Raw genomic sequence first — 20,842 nt, 5'->3', positions numbered from 1 at the left:
ATGAACATCATATGTCGCCCTTTTGATCTCGATAAGTGGAAAAACAAAAGGGGTTCACTTTAACTTAAAGCAAACTCGAATGCTTACCTTCTTTTAACATATAACAATGCTAACCATGTCGAAACCTTTATTATTTTAAGCGCTGGATAACATTTTTTAACCCGCCTAGTTCTGTTTGTGCCTCTCCTCAGTCAGAAGCCTATTTTGTTTATTGTAGTTAGTTGATCGTTACGCATCATCTTTTTTTTAATTGTTTTCTATTGTTTTCTCGTTTGAATTATTTCACACTTTGCCATTCCCGTGCCTTTGATAGCTAACTATACGGTATAAGTTTGGCTTGATGTTGACCGTATGGTGAACTATTATAGTTTCTAATATCTTCGTCATTTTATCGCTGGTTTATAATTGGATTTTTGGCAATCATACAACATCTTTTTATTTTTGTATCATACTTTTATTTGTCTTTTTTTTTGTTTAAGAATGATTTCACGGTTTTATCACTTAAAATTTTATGTTACAGACACCTTTGGCCTAAATTGTTCTGTAGTAGCAACGGTGAATCCCGAAGACGAGATTTATGTTTCGTATGAAGGCGGAAGCTTATCCAGTGCTTGTAATACAATGTACCTTCCAGTTCAAGCATAATTCTACGCTATGTATTACATCTCTGAATCACGACGGCCCGGACTGTGCTGTCGAGTTACAATACTACATAAAAAACGATAGTAGGACACAAGAAAAGGTACTTATAGTCAAGAGGTTGATTTATAATGGCAGGTTTAGGTGTATATTACATTTGATTTTTCATTCTTAAAAAAATCAAAATATCAGTTGAAACAAGTGAATTATTATAGATTAATAATAAAACAAATATTATTTCTTTATTTGATACTTGAGAAATTCTTCAACAATATTCATCTTAATTTTTGCCAAGTTTGCCTTGGTTTTCATTTATTTGTCTGTCCATAGCGCCCTTGGTGTTTTGATTGTTCCTCTTACTACCCCGACGAACACGAAACAATCACTGTTGACAAGCGAATGATGGTAACTTAAGTTACCACCATCCCAATAATTTCGCTCTTAATTTCTTTGTTTTTACATAAAAGTTACCAGGATTATAATTAAGTACGCCAGACGTGCGTTTCGTGTACATAAGACTCATCAGTGACGCTCATATCAAAATATTTATAAAGCCAAATAAGTACAAAGTTGATGAGCATTGAGGATACATAAATGTGACTAACATTACTCAGCCATCGGTTGGTTATTAACGTTTGCAATGAGTCTGTAAAATATTAACTGTAAACAGTTGTCCGTTACTGAGAAAATTGAACACAATAAAACTGCGTTGATGATGGTAATTCCAAGATGGGATGATGGTAACTATTGATCAAAATAGTTTGGAGATGATGGTAACTTTTATATTACATGAGGTTTTTTTTCAAATCATACAGTGTTTAATTTAACATCGCTATACATGAAATGAAACACAACAACCCATGTTAACTGAAACCGCTATATTGGAGTATAGATCAATACTAGCGCAAAAGACAAAAATGTGTAGGGTAAACAAATTTAAATGTTTATCAAAATGAAACTTTCTTTAATGCAACTATTTCACAAACAGTGTTGTAATACCAACTAACGAATTATATATGTTACTGCACTGTCCATTATTTCTTTAAAAGTGTGATTTGTTCCATCTAAATTCTCTACTCATGCAGAGCAATCAAAGACAACTAAGTCGCCTTTAACCTGTTTATTTCTTTTTGTTTATATAATATGTCAGTTTCTCTTACACGTATTCTGCTACTTAGATCTTAAACCAAAATCAATCAAAGTACTGAAGTACTAAACATCAGCTGACTGCAAGTTCTTGTGGATGGCCAAAAGCACTTATGACAGAAAGAAACACCTCTATAGATATAGGAAGATGTGGTATGAGTGCCAATGAGACAACTCTCAATCCAAATAACAATTTATAAAAGTAAACCATTATAGGCCAATGTACGGGATCACACCGATCAACAAGCTTTAAAGGGCCCCAAAATTAATACATGAAACTGAAATTAATGTAAAGAGATTTTTTTCTGAGACAAGTTCGTGCGGGTATGTTGTATAAATGACAGGAAATTCAACCTCACCGCAATAACTATAATATTGTGGTGATACAAATCAGTATATACTTGTCATGGTTTGTTGTTATATATTATATTCATATAACAGTTACATAAAATTGAGAATGGAAATGGTGAATGTGTCAGAGACGACAACCCTACAATAGAACAGACAGCAATAGAAGGTCACCAAATAAGTCGTCAATGCAGCGAGAAACTCCCGCACCCGGAGGCGTCCTTCAGCTGGCCCCTTAATAAATGTCTATACTATTACAGTGATAAAGAACGCCATACTAAACTCCGAATTATACACAAGAACCTACAGGTTTATATAATTTTCTTCCATTTGTTTATCATTATATTCTACTTTTGTAATAATAGTGCAGTGCAAGTACATGATGGTGGACATATGAGTAGGCATTTATATTTTCCCGAAAAAATAAATCTTCCGGGCATAATTACCAGAGCTAGCCGAGAGTGTCGCAAAACGTTCTTTGAGATATACTTCCGCATGCTTTGACACAAAATGATTTTTCGGTACTTGTTCAAAGATATTATCAATGATTTTTTACTTATATATATATCAAACGACAAAACATTTTCATATCATTAATTTATCCTTCAATCAGCCAACTATTGCTCAAATAGTAGGTCTTCAAATAATTTTTTGCTTTATTGGTACACGTACAAATAAAGTCTTCTGTTACCCCGCTTCAATATTGAGCACGGGGTAATGTCGAGTTTTCATTTTGCAAACCAGTTCATTTTGAGGTCCTCTTCGCGGTCCGCGTTAAACTATGTCGATTTCTTTGAAAAAAATAGGGACAATGATTTACATTTGACAACGAAAGTGTTGGGTTGCAAATTTCAGGAAATAGTTTATGCACATTGTTGGAAAATATATATTTATTTGTACTCGCTACGAAACAGTAGAAAATCTAATAGAGCCCGTCCTGTTTCTAAAGCTCATACAAATAATTTATATATTTTCCGACAATGAACGCATATTGTATATTTATGTTCTTAGCAAAATATTTTTATCAGTAGCCATTGAAGATATGTATTTATAACAAACGATAATAAATGCTATTTTTAATATCCCCGTAATTATCATGTTTATAGAATCTTTATAGATCGGTTAAAAATCCAAAACAAATATTACGTAATGGAAACCTAGGCGATAGCAATACACCACCCTCACGTTCATTCGCTGTTATAATTTATCAAATCTATTACAAAATAGATTTATTGATTTCGATTTCTGGTCATACCATACGCGAATATCGAGTATTAGATAATAGATTTGTTTTTTCAGTTGGTGGTTTTATGTGCAATTTATGCAAATTTGCAACTGATGAAACCGACATTCTTCAGCACACGTTAACACAGCATGCATGGTGACCATGAGTCCACTTTTAGCATGAAGGAGTCAATATTTCTTGAGAAATTGGGTTGCTTTGCATACAGATCCTTTTATTTCCCTGGTCGAATTTCAGATTTTAAATTATACCACGATCTCTTGAAAACATTTCATACCATTCAAACTTGTCAGACACACATCCTTTAAATCATATTCATTACAATTATTAGGTATATATGTCATTTAAATTCCCCTATTCATATCCCCACACAGTCTCATGTATCAAAGCATACAGTGAATAGAAGGAATCGGTTGCACATTTTATGTCTTACACAAGTAAAACAGAAATTCTAGATATTCTGTACAGAATATATGAAAAGCAATCATCAAATTTAAGAACTTTAATGGTGCAAATAAATAAAATTTAAAATTAGTATAGAAAAAAGTAAAAAGACAAAAATACTGAACTCCGAGGAAAATTCAAAAAGGAAAATCAAAAACCAAAAGGCAAAATCAAAAGTCCAAACACATCAAACGAATGGATAACAACTGTCATATTCCTGACTTGGTACAGGGCCAGTATAGACCAGTGTACAATATAATTTATTTTTTACCTCAATCAAGCGTCTTTCACTTTCGTTGGTGGCTTCCATAGTATTGTATTTTCGATAGAATACAATAATATCAATGGTGAATATGTATTATAAATTTGTTTATTAATAAAGATCAAGATACCCAGCGGATCCAAAAAGGGGGAGGATCCGGGGGTGCTGGGGATTGACACCCATTATTTTATTGGAAAATTTGTCTTTTTCATTTGACAAATTGACTAAAGAATATTAAATAAAATACTAAACCCCCCCCCCCTGTCTTCACAGCGTCTGAATCCGTCCCTGATACCGATACTTAGTACTTGCGGCAACTGTGGATCATAATATATGACGAAATGGCGAGGGGCCATATATCACGGCTAAATTGTACTTCGGTACTGACATGATTTAACAAACTTATCTATAATTGTCCGGAATTTTTTTATAAATTTTGAATTATTAAGAATCAAGGTTTCAAATCCACCAGACAAACTTGACCTAGATGAATTTGGGTATTTATTTTAGGTATTTTTTTACATATAGTTCTTCAACAGTTCCGATACTTTCACATCCTCAAATTTCAAATGTTTGGCTATGAACGTTCCTAATGAAGGTTAACCCAGAAAAGCGCTTCGGACGAATTGGAATTATCAAACGTGTTGTTTTCAATTGTGTACTAGTACTTAGTTTGTCGTTTTGTGCAACTTTTTGGTAAGTTACCACCATTCCAGAAATCAGTAACCACATCTTTCAAAAATAACATGAACAGTCACCTTCTATTTTCTAAGTAGCGGACAACTACTTATGTTTACAGTTAATATTATACAGACTCATTGCAAATGTTAATAACCAACCGATGGCTGAGTTTCTTTAGCCATAATTATGTTATAACAATGAATTTAAGAGGGAAAGATCTTAGGGGTATTCCCATCCGCCATATTGGGATGGTGGTAACTTTAGTTACCATCATCCGCTTGTCAACAGTGGCAATGTCACTGGAGTAATTTTGAATAAAGAATCATCATTCATTTAAATCCAATGATCATTTTTAATATCTAAAGGAATTGTGTATTGCCAATTCACTTAGAAAACAGATAAATACTCTCACTACTTGGGAGGAAATTAATTCTAATAATCATGTGTTAGAGACAGTAATTTATTATTTTTGAACAGTGATAAATACTGTTGCTCGTATTTATCAAGTTCCTGGTCATCATAAATTGATTGTCAAAATTCAAATCAAGGTAAAATAATACATAATGATAATTGATCATTAAGAGTAGATAAACCAGGGTTTGTCGATTTGGTAAGGAGGTCAGTTTTTAATCTTCAAAATGTTAGAGAATATGACTGTCTTTACCCCAGGAAAAGAACGAAAACCTAAATTGCAATATCCTTTCATATAACGTTATAAGCGCCGAATCTGCCAAATGCTCCACAAGACCTATTTTCATTGTATTTGCAACCTTTTTTTTTATTAGCAACCAACATAAGTTTTCATACTTCGTGTGAATCTGTCTATTCGATGAGTGTTGTGATGGATACTAAATAGTTCAAAACATCTGTTAGTGAACTCACGATACAATTTTCTCTCTTTTGAAGTTTACTTTTTTATCTTCAAACTAGTTCACCACTTTTAAAAATTGATTGAATGAATTGGTTCTACACCGTTTGATAAACAGAATGAAACACATAATTAATGTGACTTTATGAAAGGTAAGTAAATTTTTGCATTGATAAAGAGAAACCAGTCTGATTAAAGATAATGTCCAGAAATTAAAACAAATTGAATGAAGATGCTGGATTTTGAAAATGAAGCAGAAAGTTTATTTTCAACAGACGTTTAGCATTGTTATTGGAAACAACTAAGGTGTTCTGCGTGGCGACTTGGTTCTTTATTGTTTTGAAAATGATTTTAAACCAAATTCTATGTCATATTACCTATTCTTCCAAAGAATCTTGGTTCATCTCCGGTTGTTGGTGGTGTTCGTTTTCCTCAATCTACAACAGTTTTCTGTGTAATAATGTGTTATTGTTGTTTGTCTGTTCGTAGTTTTTTCTCCATTGTGTGTATTGTTTGTGCTTAATCTAATATTTTGTTGATTGCCCACTTGGTATCTTATCTTTTTACAGATATAATCTGAATCAATCAGCTTGTCTATATTTTATTTCGATGCCAATAAATATCAAAAACAATATCTAATCAATATCATTTAAATCTTGTCGTGCATAATGCCATTCTTTTTGTAAGGCACTAAAACATTGCAGCCTTTTTATACCTTCATGAATATTTTACCGAACAAGAATGCCATGAATCGATATGAATTGACATAGATTGAATAGAGAAAAACTATCTACTAAACAGAAATATATGAGTATAATAGAATACAAAACTGAAAGAAAAACCCAGATAAACACGTTTATGTGTTACAGAATACTAGAAATATAGTCGCCCTTGATATTCCATACTTTAACCAGGTGTGTATTGATCATTACTTTGGATTGGTATCCATGTTTTTATCTTTTAAGTTTTACCTGTTTATCATTTCACAATACGGATATCGGGTATATAAGTGTAATATGTTAGTTAAACTCATTTCATTGTGTGGTCAGTAGAAACAAAAATGTACGTTATTTCTTCTAATTGTTTTCTTTATTGTATTATAGTATTTATTTTTGATCAAAGTTCATAATAAACATATTGAATGGAAGTCATGGTTTGCTAAAAATTCTCAGATCCCAAATCATTCCAGTTTTTCATTCAATGGAAGATCAAAGTCGAACACATTAGGTCTTAAGGCCGTTAGTTTTCTCGTTTGAATTGTTTTACATTGTCATACCGGGGCCTTTTATAGCTGATTATGCGGTATGGGCTTTGCTCATTGTTGAAGGCCGTACGGTGACCTAAAGTTGTTCATGTATGTGTCATTTTGGTCTCTTGTGGTCAGTTGTCTCATTGGCAATCATACCACATCTTCTTTTGTATATTAAATCGGAAACTATCAACTAACTAACATTCATCGTTTTCATATGACAAATGCCGAGGGTAGCTAACATTTTTAAAACAAAGTTAACGAGGTAGACTTTTAAATCTTTAAAGAAATCTTGAAATCTATAAAAATAAAATCTAAAAGATTTATCGAAGAATTAAGAAACAAATCAATAGCAAACATAAAACATAAAATGGTTATAGTTGATAACTATGGAAAGAGGGACGTCAAACTCGTAAGTTGGCAACATCATGGCTAAACGAGAAAGATACTAACAGCCAAACAACAGTACACAAAACACAACATAACAGCTAAAGGCCATGCACAACAATAAATCCCGATAAAAACCGGGTATGATCTTGAATGCGCTAAGAGGGTTAGGCTTACTCAATTACGGAACTGAATCATGATTGTTTGAAATATCGTGGAATCATGTCTGATGTTCGATATCTTGTTGACTTCTTGAATACAAATAGAATTGAGGTAATTGCTATTGCAACATATTGGCATCGCTCTTGTCATGTAATATTTTGGATAGATTCATTCGATGAATTTTATAGGTTACAGGGAAAACTTTGAATAACGCATGTTCATCTAATGAGCAACGTTTTCCACAGTTGAATAACGTTTTGAAATATTATTATTTATTAAAAATGACATTCAACTGAATTTACCTTGGATTTCGGAGTTTTTGATATATTTAAACATGCCTCGATGCATGTAACAATATTAAGTCTTCCAATGAATGTTATATGAATAACTGATAGATTATCAAATCAGATTTTTGTCACAATTTGTTCCTCAAAACCTTCACTAATTTTGGAATAAAAAGTTTCGATATATCTAAATATTTTGATCACCCCATGATAAACAAGCTGTATTGGTTCCTTTATGGGGATTATTCTAAATGATTGTCTGTTTTACATTATAGTAACACCAAAGAGATTTGAACATTCGTTTTTGTTTTTTTTATTTTATAGTTAGTTGTTTTTAATTTCATTTCTTCAAATACTATCTAGTTCTCAATTAATATTAAGAACATGTTTAAAGCGCATTATATAACACTTAAATTACTCTAAGCGCTTTACATGTTAAAATATATACACGTACATTGTACATACACGAAACTACTAAGTTCGATACGTCTAAAATCATTCAACATTAAATCAGCTACTTGTAAAACAAAATAAGACTCATAAAAACCAAATTGATTAAAAGTGGATTAAAAGAATTATCAATTAATCAGTAAACATTTCAATAATTGTTGTCTAAACTTAATCAATTTAAAAATTGCTGATATGCTACTAATATTTTGTATTTATAAATTATGTTACTACAAGAAATCAACTCGTATCAAAATATACAAAAACAAAACAAATCAAACTAAAATGTACAAAATATTATAACAGCAAGTCAACTTCAGTCAAACACAATCAATCACGGTTCAAGGTTCATACTATGAGCGATCCACAATTAGCACATACTTACAACTTCTCGTCCAATCAAATTGCTTGAATTTGCCTTCTAATTTTCATAGTACATACTTTTTCCGTGTACTAAGTAACTACGCATGAATGACCACAAGGGTAAGATTTCGTTGTATTGTAATCAAGATATTAGAACAAAAATTGCTACTGGCTATTTTGAAATAAATAATGTGTTCCAAATTTAACTAAAGCGTTTGTAATTAGTTTTCAAACAGATTTTTAACATCCTACTTATCAATCTTTTGATCTAATTAAATATTGTTTTGACAATTAAAAAAGTTTCTTTCATTTAAATAAAGAGTAATAATAATGGTGTTTTATACCTTGATTAAAGTACAACACAATCTAAAATTTGTAATCCTTTATCTTCCATGCAATTACTTTGTACACAAAAAGAGTCAACCATGAATCATTTAAAGGGAAATTATTAATAAAGCAATTTTATATATTTAGTCATAAATTGGTCGATTATTGGTTGCCTAATGTCCAGTGACAAATATTTCATGCATATAAACTATCCACTAGACTACCTATGGGTACATACCAGGGGCAGATCCAGCCATTTTTGAAAGGTGTTTCAACCAAAGATGTGGGAGGGGGATCCAACTGTTTGTACTCATTCAAAAGCTTGTTTAAGGTTTTATGTGAAATTAAAAAAATGTTTTCAAGAATGTAAAGCTTTCACTGCAATTTAAGAATTGTCTGCTCTTGGTCAATTCATTTTGTCATCTTACCATGTAAATAAGTACATGTATAGTAAAACAACGCTTCGTTCATATCAATAAACATACTTACACCAGCAGCTACCTTCTTTACATTCTAAAGTCAAGGGCCTTTTGAAATCCCATTTTTACAATGATATTATAGTGAGTAGATTTACAAAACTACGTAAATGAGCTACATCCAGTCAGCTAAAACATATCAATAGACTAATTACAGGATTACTCAAGTTGTAAATATGTGCTAAATTGGATATTGTATAGAAAGGTATATACTATGAAAATAAGAGCTTGGGGCAAAGCCCCTCGCTCTAATTTTCATAGTATATACCTTTCTATACAATAACCGAGACATGCAACTTTGATTAAAAGCATCTTTAGTCCTTTTTAAAATAGCTTAAGTGATTGTTCATTTCGAGGATTTGCTGGAAGGCTTATCCCCGTGGCCTCATCTAAAATCCGTTCACCATACATTTTGGTCCGTGCATTTTTTGGCATCTCAATTAAAGCATCATTTTCAGATCACAACGATCGTGTTGGTTTGTAAAAAAAATACGAGTTCACTAAGTAACGAAAGAGCAAGTTCATGCACGGCTATGAATGCAGCAATTATCATTTATGGGTTTTTAACTCCATCGATATTTAAATTTGAAATTAGACATATGCATTCTTTATTTAGACTGCATATTGTGTCTTTTCACAACTTCTGTTGAATGTGTAGTGTTCGATATTTAAGTCTCAGAGAATTTGTTGTTACAAGATCTCAAAGTGACCCGTAGTTATTCATATTTTGTCATTTTGTCATCTTTTGGTCATATTACTCCTAACGATTATACAAATTTACATTTTCATAGCTTTCAAATGTTTTGGTTTTAGCGTTCGAGATGAAGTTTAATCCACAAAGTAGTTTTGGACGCACAAAATTTATATAGTTTTATCTTAATATACCACATCTTTATAAATTTTTTTTATTAACTACAGCTGCAACTTACTTTACATATCTCATACTAAGTGTATCCTAGTTGAAAAAATAATTTCAATGAAGACTATTTGATAACTTTACTTCAGTTTGTTATTTTCAGGTGACAAGATGAAACTGCTATTCACAACTGTGTCTCTTCTTAATTGTCTTACAGCAGTGCTAGGAAAGAGTGAAAAAACATGTAAGAATTTATTCTTTTATTGTATTTATAATTTGCTATAGTTCTTATTGTATACTATTTGTTACAGCTAGTAATGATTAGGAAACATTTGATGCTTATTTTTTTCGTCTTCGTGATATGAAAAATAGACCAATCACCTAAACTGATACGAATTTCATAATGTGAAACAAATATAATCACGGGTTATATTTATAGTTTCGTAGTTTCTTTCTGTTTGATTATATGGTCCGAGACCACAATTATTAGGTCTTTCCACTTTTCCGTGGAAAGACCTATTGGATTTCTTCTGATTATTATTTTTTTTTTTTTTTCTTCCGCCTAATTTTTTTCCTTCGCTGTTTTTTTGTTTCGCAAGATGTCGTTAGATTTTTGGAATATGATATCGAACAGTTTATACGCTTTTGAAACCAACTCTGCTTAACCGAATACTTTCCCAAATAAGAGTTATCTCCCCGAACACTGTTTTCCTTGTTATCTCTAAGGCTTCGCAACCGTATAAGAAACCGACAAATTTATTTTTCCAAATTGCTCGTTATATCCTCAGGATGTGCTGTTTTATTTTGACCGAAGCCGTATAGAGATTCCATATGAGAGTTATCCCCCTTTTTATGTTTGATATAAGAATATGCATTTCTAACTGGTAAACCATAAGTGATAGAGACCTAGGGTCTTTTGATTTGAGATCCTTGGTCCAAAAAAATGAAAATAAGGTCAAGGTCAAAGGTGAAGGTCATATTATAAATTTTGATTTTGGCTTATTTTCACTTATTTTCAAAAACCGTATAACGTATCGACAAATTATTTTTACTAAATTGTTAGTTGCGACATGTCGTCACTTATAAATTTTGGTTGAAAGGGTGCGAAGACAATAAATGGGAGTTTTCGCCCCTCTTATGTTTAGAATTATGGGTAAAGTGATATTACTCATTAACCATACATATTAAAGAACTGGTGTCTTTAGGTTTGAGATCCTTAGTCTATGAACTTGAAATTGAGGTCAAGGTCATAGGTTAATTGGACGTTCTAGATTTTGACCTTTGCTCCAAATTCATATTTAGATATCATAAAGTCATAGGAACTGACATATCAACTGAATTTTTAATATTTTCACATCAAAATATGTTGTAAGTGGTGGAAAGACCATCAATGGTTCTCTGAACAATTGGTTTTTAATTTCGTAGTGCATTTCTTTTAGAACATAAATGAAAATAAAAAAAATCCCACCTGCGCTTTCTCAAAGAAACTTTTACAGTGTGTTGTACTACTTTTGGGACAAATTATATCAAAATTATAGAAAACTTCATCGCTTCTAACTCAAAATAAGGATAATTTTATCTTTAGGGCGTCTTGAAATCTTTTGACAGCTTCCGAAGTACTATTTTTCAACCTTTTTCACCTGAACCAAATCACTACTTTCCTATAAAATTCTGGACCCAATTTTTTTTACAGTGTAATTTCACCCCCCTACTTGCAATTTGAGGCATAAAACATGGAGAAATAAATTTGGAAGGGTTATAAAAATTAATGGCAAGTAACCCACTGTCAACACTAGGGACTATATGCAATTGTAACCTCAAATTTAAAAAAAAATGCATAATACTACTGTTAATAAATATTTAAAAGAAAATAAAGCGTTAACTTATCATAACTGTATTTTTCAGATACATTCGGACAAGACTGTTCTGTGTCCCTTAAACATATAAACGAAGACAAATCAATAACAATTGTATACAATGGACAACATGATCTAGACAGTTGGTGTAATTACATGTCTTTTGTCGGAAGAGATGATGGATATCTGAATGAATATGAGATCTGTATAACACCGGAAGTGTACGAGGACCCTGATTGTGCAGTTGAATTATCTTACAGGGAGAGTTATGATGGTACACCATTAAAGGTATTAATAAGATCAGAACTACGCCTGTTTTCATATTCATATATATGTAATGTACTCAACAATTACTTTCAGCTAAAAAGTTTTGAAGAATCAATTCTATAATGTCATTCTGTTCCTAATCTACAGTCTCGTTCATATATACCGTAGTCTGTCTGGTCGTGTTGCTTTTCAAGACTTCAGACATGACCTACCATTACAAGCATATACCAAAGCATCAATAAATAAACTTGATTTCAAATCTTAAATGAAGCCCAGCAACGTTAAAAATGCAAATATGACATTCAAATGAATTTTAACCAATTCCTCTTTGTCAAGATCTTTCATAGGCTCCTAGGCTATATCAACATCTACATTTCAACGTGAGTTGATTGCATAATTCCGTCGGTTTTACCTCAGATTGCATATAACGCATGATGAGTTTTTTGGTATGTAGAGAGAGAAGCATGCAGATGATATGTGTGTATCTTTTGTATAGGATTATAAAACTTACCATACAGTAAAATCAATACATATTGTTTGGAGTGATAGCTTTGAATAATACTAGATCTTGTGTAGTAAACTTGACTTAGGTTTAGAAACATAAAATAATATAAAAAAGATGCTACAACAACATGATTTAACATCCTGCAACGAGTAGGACAAACATTTGCAACCATCAAATTACCGAACATCAAGGGAAATACAAAGCAGAAAGTCCCTTATCAAATGGCAAAATCAAAAGCTCGAACATATCAAATGAATTGAAAACCACTGGCATATGCCTGACTTGGTTCAGGCATTTCCCTGTGTACAAAAAAGTGGATTAAACCTTGTGTCATAGCTAGCTAAACCTCTCACTGATATAAAAGTCGCATACAATTCCACTATTTTGAACATATTGTGTGAAAAAAAAACCTTGACATCACAGGTAAAAATGTAAAACATTAGGGTACAGTATCAAATTGAAAATGAAAATGGGGAATGTTTCAAAGAGACAACAATCCGACCAAAGAGTAGAAAACAATTTAAGTCCACCAACGGGTCTTCAACACAGCGAGAAAATCCCGCATCCGAAGACAGGGTTCAGCTGGCGCCAAAATAAAAAAAAATAGAGAAAATGGACGTCATACTTAACTTCAAAACAAATATATGAACTAAAGTGAAATTCATACAAGACTAACAAAGGCCAGATGCTCCTGACATGGAACAGGCGCAAAAATACGGCTGGGTTAAACGTTTTTCAAATATGACGTCACTTGGCGTTGAGGTTTTAACTTATTCATATGTGTATATTTTTTGTGTTTCATTTTGTCGGGTTAAGTAATGTATTTCGGTTGTTTCCTGTATTTAGTTAATACTTCGGTTTTATCATGTATATCTTTTGTATAGTTGTAACAGGGTCAATTCTTGGGTCAAGTAATAATAAACGCTGTTTAGGGTTCGGATGATTTATTATACCAGTAGTAAAAAAGATAAAACTCTGAAATAACAATATCACAATTATAAATAACAGTTCTATTATAAAACACAAGTATCTTAAATTACACATTATCACATATAGTAATGGTACAATACAATGCACTTTAATATTGTGTACTATACTACGAATACATTTAAGAGACAATCAGTGAGCTGATGTCACGTGTACTTTTATTTCTCATTGTGCTACACTACACAACAATGTAACCCTTCATCGTAAATAATATACTATATAGTGTTTACTGGTTTACTATGTGTACGGTACAAAACTAAAGTTAAAACTGCAAATAAAACATTAAACTAATCGGAACATAATATATTGTTTGTTCTTTACATACAATTACATTACAACAATCATTAAATTGTAAATACTATTTTTATAAAGACTAATTAAGCCAATATATTAAATATGCTTAAAACCGCATATTTAAAGGGGAATAATCCATAACGTTTTGTTTACAACATTACATAGTTAAAAATAGATGAGGGGGAGGACAGGGGTAAGGGAGACAGGGAGAAAGGGGAGGGAGAAAGGAGAAAGGAGAGGAAGGCTAGGAGAAAGGAGAAAAAGTTGGAGAAAGGAGAAAAAATAAAATATCTCTCCTTTTAAAATTTTTTCTAATATTTCAAGAAAAAATATCTCAAAAGGAGATGTTTTATTCTAATGGGAGAAAGGAGAACGGGGGTAGGAGAAAGGAGAAGAGGGGTGGGAGAAGGGAGAAGGGTACCCCCTGTCCCCCCCTCATAGATATACTCTTACCACTTGTGGAGTGAGTTTTTACTGGCAAGGACAAGACACAGTTCACAAATACCTTCTCTATATAATTACATCAATGGAGTCCTAAAACCAAAATGCAATCATAAAGATTCGAACTCGTAAACTATTAAAATATACAATATGACAAAATAACTCATAGTTAAACTTCTATCACTACAATGTATAATATAAGTGTACTAATAAATATCAACTTTAGCACTTTTCCTTATTTTGTCCTTATTTTGTCTAATATGCCGCCATTTATGAAATATAAATTATCTGTGTCAATAATCAAATAGCTATGCAAATTATCTTGTACTATATATTCTATCGTGACAAATTAACGGTAGATAATAAAATATATGAAGCACGAAGCTAAATAAAATATTCTCGGGTACATCTATCATACTTATGTAATAACCAAACTTTACGAGGAGAACGAAATCCTAACATAGAAACTTTGCTAAATTTATTATTTACATGGGGAAATATTAATTATATAACAAAGAAGTTAACTTACATTAAATAGGTAATATGTTGTGTTCACAATAATACAGGTATATAAATTCGAGATACAATATAATGCGACTGTAATTCTCAATCTCCCGTGCAAATTTACCTGGTCAATACCAAATATAAATTGACCGCGAAAATGACAATGACCAATCAAAAACGTAATTTAAAGTAAGAACCTTTTGAATATTCATGAACTAAATATAAAAAGTAAGTGTAGATTTGAATTTAAATAATAATATTCCTTTATCAAAATTCAAGAGTTAAACGTTAATAAGAAATACAATTAATTAAAGAACTTTAAAGATATTTTTGTTATTATTTGATAGGCTTAAAAATGACACTACTACATAGTCATTTTATAAAATTAACTGTTTGCAAAAGTATATATTATTCTAAATAATAGGGATGTTCTGGTACTTAACAGAAAACCCTGGCCGTTTTTGTCAAAACTTTTTTGAACTTTTGGTCTTCGATGCTGTTCAATTTTGTACTTGTTTCGGCTTTCAAACTTTTGTATCTGGGCGTCACTAGCAAGTCTTGTGTGGACAAAATGCACTTCTGGCGTATTAAAATTTTAAACTTGTTGCCTTTTGTTAGCTATTATTCGTGTGTTTCTTTGTCAATTGTGTTCTCCTATTTATTTATATTGTAGTCCTGTAATGTTGTGTTGTCATTTTAATGTTATATTTCACATGGCCATAAAAGAGGAGAATTGGCATGCCACAAAACCAGGTTCAACCCACCATTTTCTCCTTTAAAAATGTCCTGTACCAAGTCAGGAATATGGCCATTGTTATATTATAGTTCGTTTCTATGTGTGTTACATTTTAACGTTGTGTTTCCGTTGTGTCGTTTGTTTTCACTTATTTTTGAGTATGAATTCACATTACTATAAGACGTGTCACGGTACTTATCTATCCAAAATTCATGTATTTGGTTTTGATGTTATATTTTTTATTCTCATAGGATTTTGTCTAATGCTTAGTCCGTTTCTGTGTATGCTACATTTTAATGTTGTGTCGTTGTTCTCTTCTTATATTCAATGCCTTTCCCTCAGTTTTAGTTTGTTACCCCGATTTTGTTTTTTGTCCATGGATTTATGAGTTTTGAACAGCGGTATACTACTGTTGCCTTTATTTACTTAGATCTCAACCCTCCCCATATACCGCTAGCCAATGTAGACCTCAGTTTAAAAGAAGTCCGAGTCAGATAATTGAATAGATACCTTTAGTATTCCTTTAGGTCCGAAAACACAATTATTTCGTAGCGCATTTCGTTTAGACAAAAAATTTTAAAATCCCGCCTGCGCTCTCTTAAAAATATTTTTACAGTGTTTTGTACTACTTTAGGGACAAATTATATCAAAATTAAAGAAAACTTCATCGACTTCAACTCAAAATAAAGACAATTTTATGTTCAGGGGGTCTTGACGTCTTTTGACAGCTTCTGAAATGTAAATTTCTAACCTTTTTTTAGCTGGACTAAATCACTACTTCACTTTAAAATTCATGACCCAATTTTTTTAACAGTGTAAGTTCGTTCCCTGCTTGCTATTTTACGCATTAAACATGAAGAAATAAATAAGAAAGGGGTAAAAAAATTGGCAAGTAACACACTATCCACACTAGGGACTATATTCGTCAACGAAATTTGTCAAACCTTTAGGGGTTTCGTATCATACCATCATGAATTTATTAATTAGATGAATATGATCCTTTATTTATATACCAACAACTGGTTTTTGAGTAAATGTGTTTATTTTTTATGCAAAGTCCCTATCGGTGAATCAAAATTAATACCAAAATATGGCAAGTTGTCAACATTGTGTGATGAATATCAAGCCAAGCCAAAAGGATATTACCAAAAACAGATCAAACTTTAAAGGTCATTTAGACAAACAAAAGAAAAATTTTAACACGTAATTACCATGATAATCAATGTTAGAACCACAATAAATACTTCAAGACAATCATGTACAGGGAATTTATATCAAAAAGGTTTTGGTATCTTTCGATGAATTATTTTAATAAAAACAAAACGTTCTTTGACATAACCCTACTTCGTAAAATTGAGCTCAGACACTGATGACATTTTATAAAGTGTAAGTAGCAGCTACAAGCTCTTGAATGCCGAACGGGTTGTGACATGTATATCCAATACTCATGTTTATTTAGTTTATTGCTGCTAAGGGGAGATATTGTGTCAACCTTTTACGGCAGACAAAAAAACCAGCTGATTGACTAGGTGTTAATTCTACATGTAACAACAATACATGAGGTTCTGTTTTATAGTCGTAAATCAAACCGACGAGCAAAGGCTTAAACATGCTGACGATTTTTTTTCTAAAGCGAAGTTTGCTAAGATGTCTAGAACACTGAACAAAGATCAGGGGAAGCAATCGCGATATCACAGAGTGCATGGCCCACTGAAGGAAAATACATATTTGCTATTACAAATTGAATATTCAACATTAGTGGCATAAATTCAGACACATGTTTCCGATTTGCTTGTTTCTATGACCGAACTCTTCATTTGTTCAATCAAGCATCATTTTATACCCAGTTTTATGTTTTATGTTTTTAAGTGGCATGTAAATCAAATTTATGCGTATGCTTACTTTGTATACAAAGATTTCCTCGTTTGGATTTTTTTATTTTTAGTCATGTTTTTGTTTTTGTTTTTATTAGAAATATACCTGTTATGACAAACCAACAACGAAATATTGTGGAGAACAAGATGAATATATGTACATCTATCTAAAATCTAAAAGTTCAAGAAATCGTCAGAATGTTCAAGTGAAACTGACAGTTGAAGCTGTAATGACGTACAATTGTAAGTTACAACATGATTACAGTTTCCGTCATTAACTTATAATGCAATTTGAAGTTGAAGGTCGCACTTCACTGACGTTATTTTTCAGTATATATATTATTCTTAGCTGTCTTTTAGGTTGAGCAGTTTGCTCTTGAATTTTTCATCTTCTTTTTTACGACACGATAATTGAGGTGTGGAAATATTGATAAAACACCAGTGCATTTGACATGTTTGTAGATTATCAGATTAAATTATACATATTTAAGGACAACGAGGCATTGTTAATTTTGAAGAGGTGTGAATTTCGCGATTGTAACTCAAACTGTATGGAAATTCACCTATTATTAATCAAATTTAGTATAAAATGGTTAAAAAAAATCAGAAAAATATACATCCATGTATAATATGATCAGGAGATTTGAAAAACCGATCTAAGACAAAGTTTAAGTGTTCAGCGAAAAAAAAACATACTAATTATTTATAGTCAAAGGCGAGGACTTGACCCAACTCTGTTATTGTTATATCTTTATAATCTGATTGTTCAAACTTCAGTTTTTATGTAGTTATGAAATTGTGTATAAATGTAGACTCGTTTGGTAACGACTCAAATAATTTGATTTCAGACTATACAACTATCGGAATAATAATAGGTAGCGTTGTTGGTGGTATTTTGGTGATATGTGTAGTTATTGGAGTAATATTATGTATAGCCTGCAGAGGACGAAGATCACCTGGACAGGTCATGAACCCAGGTACTGAAGGTAAGATTATATCTATTAATGGTAGTCGTTCTTGGAATTTTTATTTTGTATAAAAGTCATTAATTCAATCTGATTGTAGACATTGCATAAAATGTTAAAACATGTCAATACAGATTTAGTTAGACATTGACTATAAATAACGTGGTAGCTACAATTTCGTTGACTTGGGTTTTGTTTGTTTTTGTTCTTGTTTGTTTGTTTTTTGGGTGGGTATCATTCATTTGTCTAGTTTTGCATTTTAGTAAGGATGGGACAATTTCAGTCACCTTATGCATCACAACCAGCAGGAAACTATGCTCCACCACTAACAGGAAGCTATCCCATTCAACCAACAGGAAGTCAACCTACACAACAAACCGGAAATGGTCATACTCCATCAGCGCCTGCGTTTGCTGGCTACACATACAATGCTCCTTCGCCAGCATACAATACAGCTTCAAAAATGTAAACCGATATAAAAATATCTTATTTTTTTTAATGTGAAATCCATTTTATATTCTTTAAATGAAATGTCTATCTAATCAGTGATAGTGATTATTTTCATCTTGATTTTTAAAAAAAAGATTGTCGGATGTCATGTCGACTCAACGAATTACGCCATGTTCAATGGTGTGACCTTTCTTGTTTTGTGCGACTAAGTGTGTAAAAGACATATGGTCACGGTAATATTTTGTTCCGTAACAGAATCAAAATGTAAAACTTTGGAACATTTCCGTATTGAAGAGTCTATATAATACATTTCAAAGATTTCTTTTTTTTATATAAGTCTAGGTCAAAATGCATTGTTGTTGAAATACTTGATGAAATAATAATGCAATGTATTTATAAAACATGGTTTGTGTTTACATTATTTAAATTATATACCTTTTTATTTATTCAGGATTTATGTAGAAGCAAATGTTATCTAAAAAGTGTATATGCGATGCGATCTTATAAAAAATAATGATTTTTTTCTTGATTAATTGATTATGTACATTGACTGTTTTTATATTTAATTGTGAATATTAAATTTCATATCTTTATCTCAAAACTTTTATCTTTTAATTATTTTCAAGTGAATGTAATTTTCAACACATTTGAGATGAAACGACCAATTCGTTTCAGTATTCTGGAACTCAGCATAAAATTACACAAACACACACCAATAAAATTATCATAGACAAAAACCGGAATAATTACAATAAAAGTACCAACTAAATACAAATAATACAGTAACTGGACCCTAGAATCTTCACATGAACAAAATGACACACCAAACCAGCGTTTCCATGATAAAACATACGATTTTTTTAAAGTGGCATATGACGCTCGTGCTTAATTGACTAGGATTGTCAGTTTTCCTATCGAAGGTCGATAGTTTTCTCCATGCACTCCGACTTCCTCCGCCTATAAAACTGGCCGCTACGAAATAGCCTAAATGCGGTGCTTAAAAGTGGCGCTACAACACCAAAAATCAAATCAAATCATGACACAATTTCATTACATGCACTGCACATGAAGAAAAAAATATCTTATAAAACGGCTTTGTTGTTAATTTTTATCTCGAAGCCGCAGTGAGGTCATAGTGCAAAATCACGCACTCCCGATTGCAAGTGTAAGATAACGACTCGGCAAAATAACGTATAGTAACCTGACAAGAAAGGACATCAGAATAATAACATGCAATGATCCCTTCCTTAATTTCGCGTTGTTAGTATTGTAGATTATTTAGAAAACAAAATTTTCTTCACCACAAATAATAGACCTTTTCCACAGACCTTTTCCACTGATACATAATTAGGTCTGTGGAAAAACATATTGTTTTTCTTCTGATTATTTTTTTTTTCTTCCGCCTAATTTTGTTCTTGCAATAAATATTTGTTTCGCAATATGTGGCTTAGATATTTGGTATATGATATCGAACAGCTTTGAAATTTACCCTGCATAACCGAATTCTTTTCTTTGTAGGAGTTTTCTCCCCAAACACTGTTTTCCTTGTGTCCACTACTCCTTCGCAACCCTGAAAGATTACGACAAATTTATTTTATAAAATTGCTCGTTATATCTTTCGCATGATTTGTTGTATTTTGACCAAAGCGATATGAACACTCCATATGAGAGTTATTTCCCCTTATGCATTTGATATTAGTTATATGCATTTCTATCTTATATACATAAGTGATAGAGACCTAAGATCTTTTGATCTGAGGTCCTTGGTCCAAAAAATGAAA

At 31.8% G+C, this 20,842-nt stretch overlaps 1 protein-coding gene across 1 annotated transcript; it reads left to right on the top strand.

Moving 5' to 3' along the window:
* The first annotated feature begins 6,614 nt into the window (after positions 1-6,614).
* On the top strand, positions 6,615-19,654 carry LOC139500268 (uncharacterized). Its single transcript, XM_071289013.1, has 6 exons — positions 6,615-6,693; positions 10,346-10,426; positions 12,088-12,326; positions 17,745-17,889; positions 18,495-18,632; positions 18,875-19,654. Exons 2-6 carry the CDS (start codon positions 10,354-10,356, stop codon positions 19,078-19,080), a joined length of 801 nt encoding a protein of 266 aa, XP_071145114.1. The 5' UTR covers positions 6,615-6,693; positions 10,346-10,353; the 3' UTR covers positions 19,081-19,654.
* Positions 19,655-20,842: the final 1,188 nt, after the last annotated feature.

Source organism: Mytilus edulis, chromosome 1 (genome assembly GCF_963676685.1).
Source record: "Mytilus edulis chromosome 1, xbMytEdul2.2, whole genome shotgun sequence".
NCBI lineage: Eukaryota > Metazoa > Mollusca > Bivalvia > Mytilida > Mytilidae > Mytilus > Mytilus edulis.
Note: the sequence above shows the minus strand (reverse complement) of the source record. Positions and strands in the feature narration are given on the sequence as shown.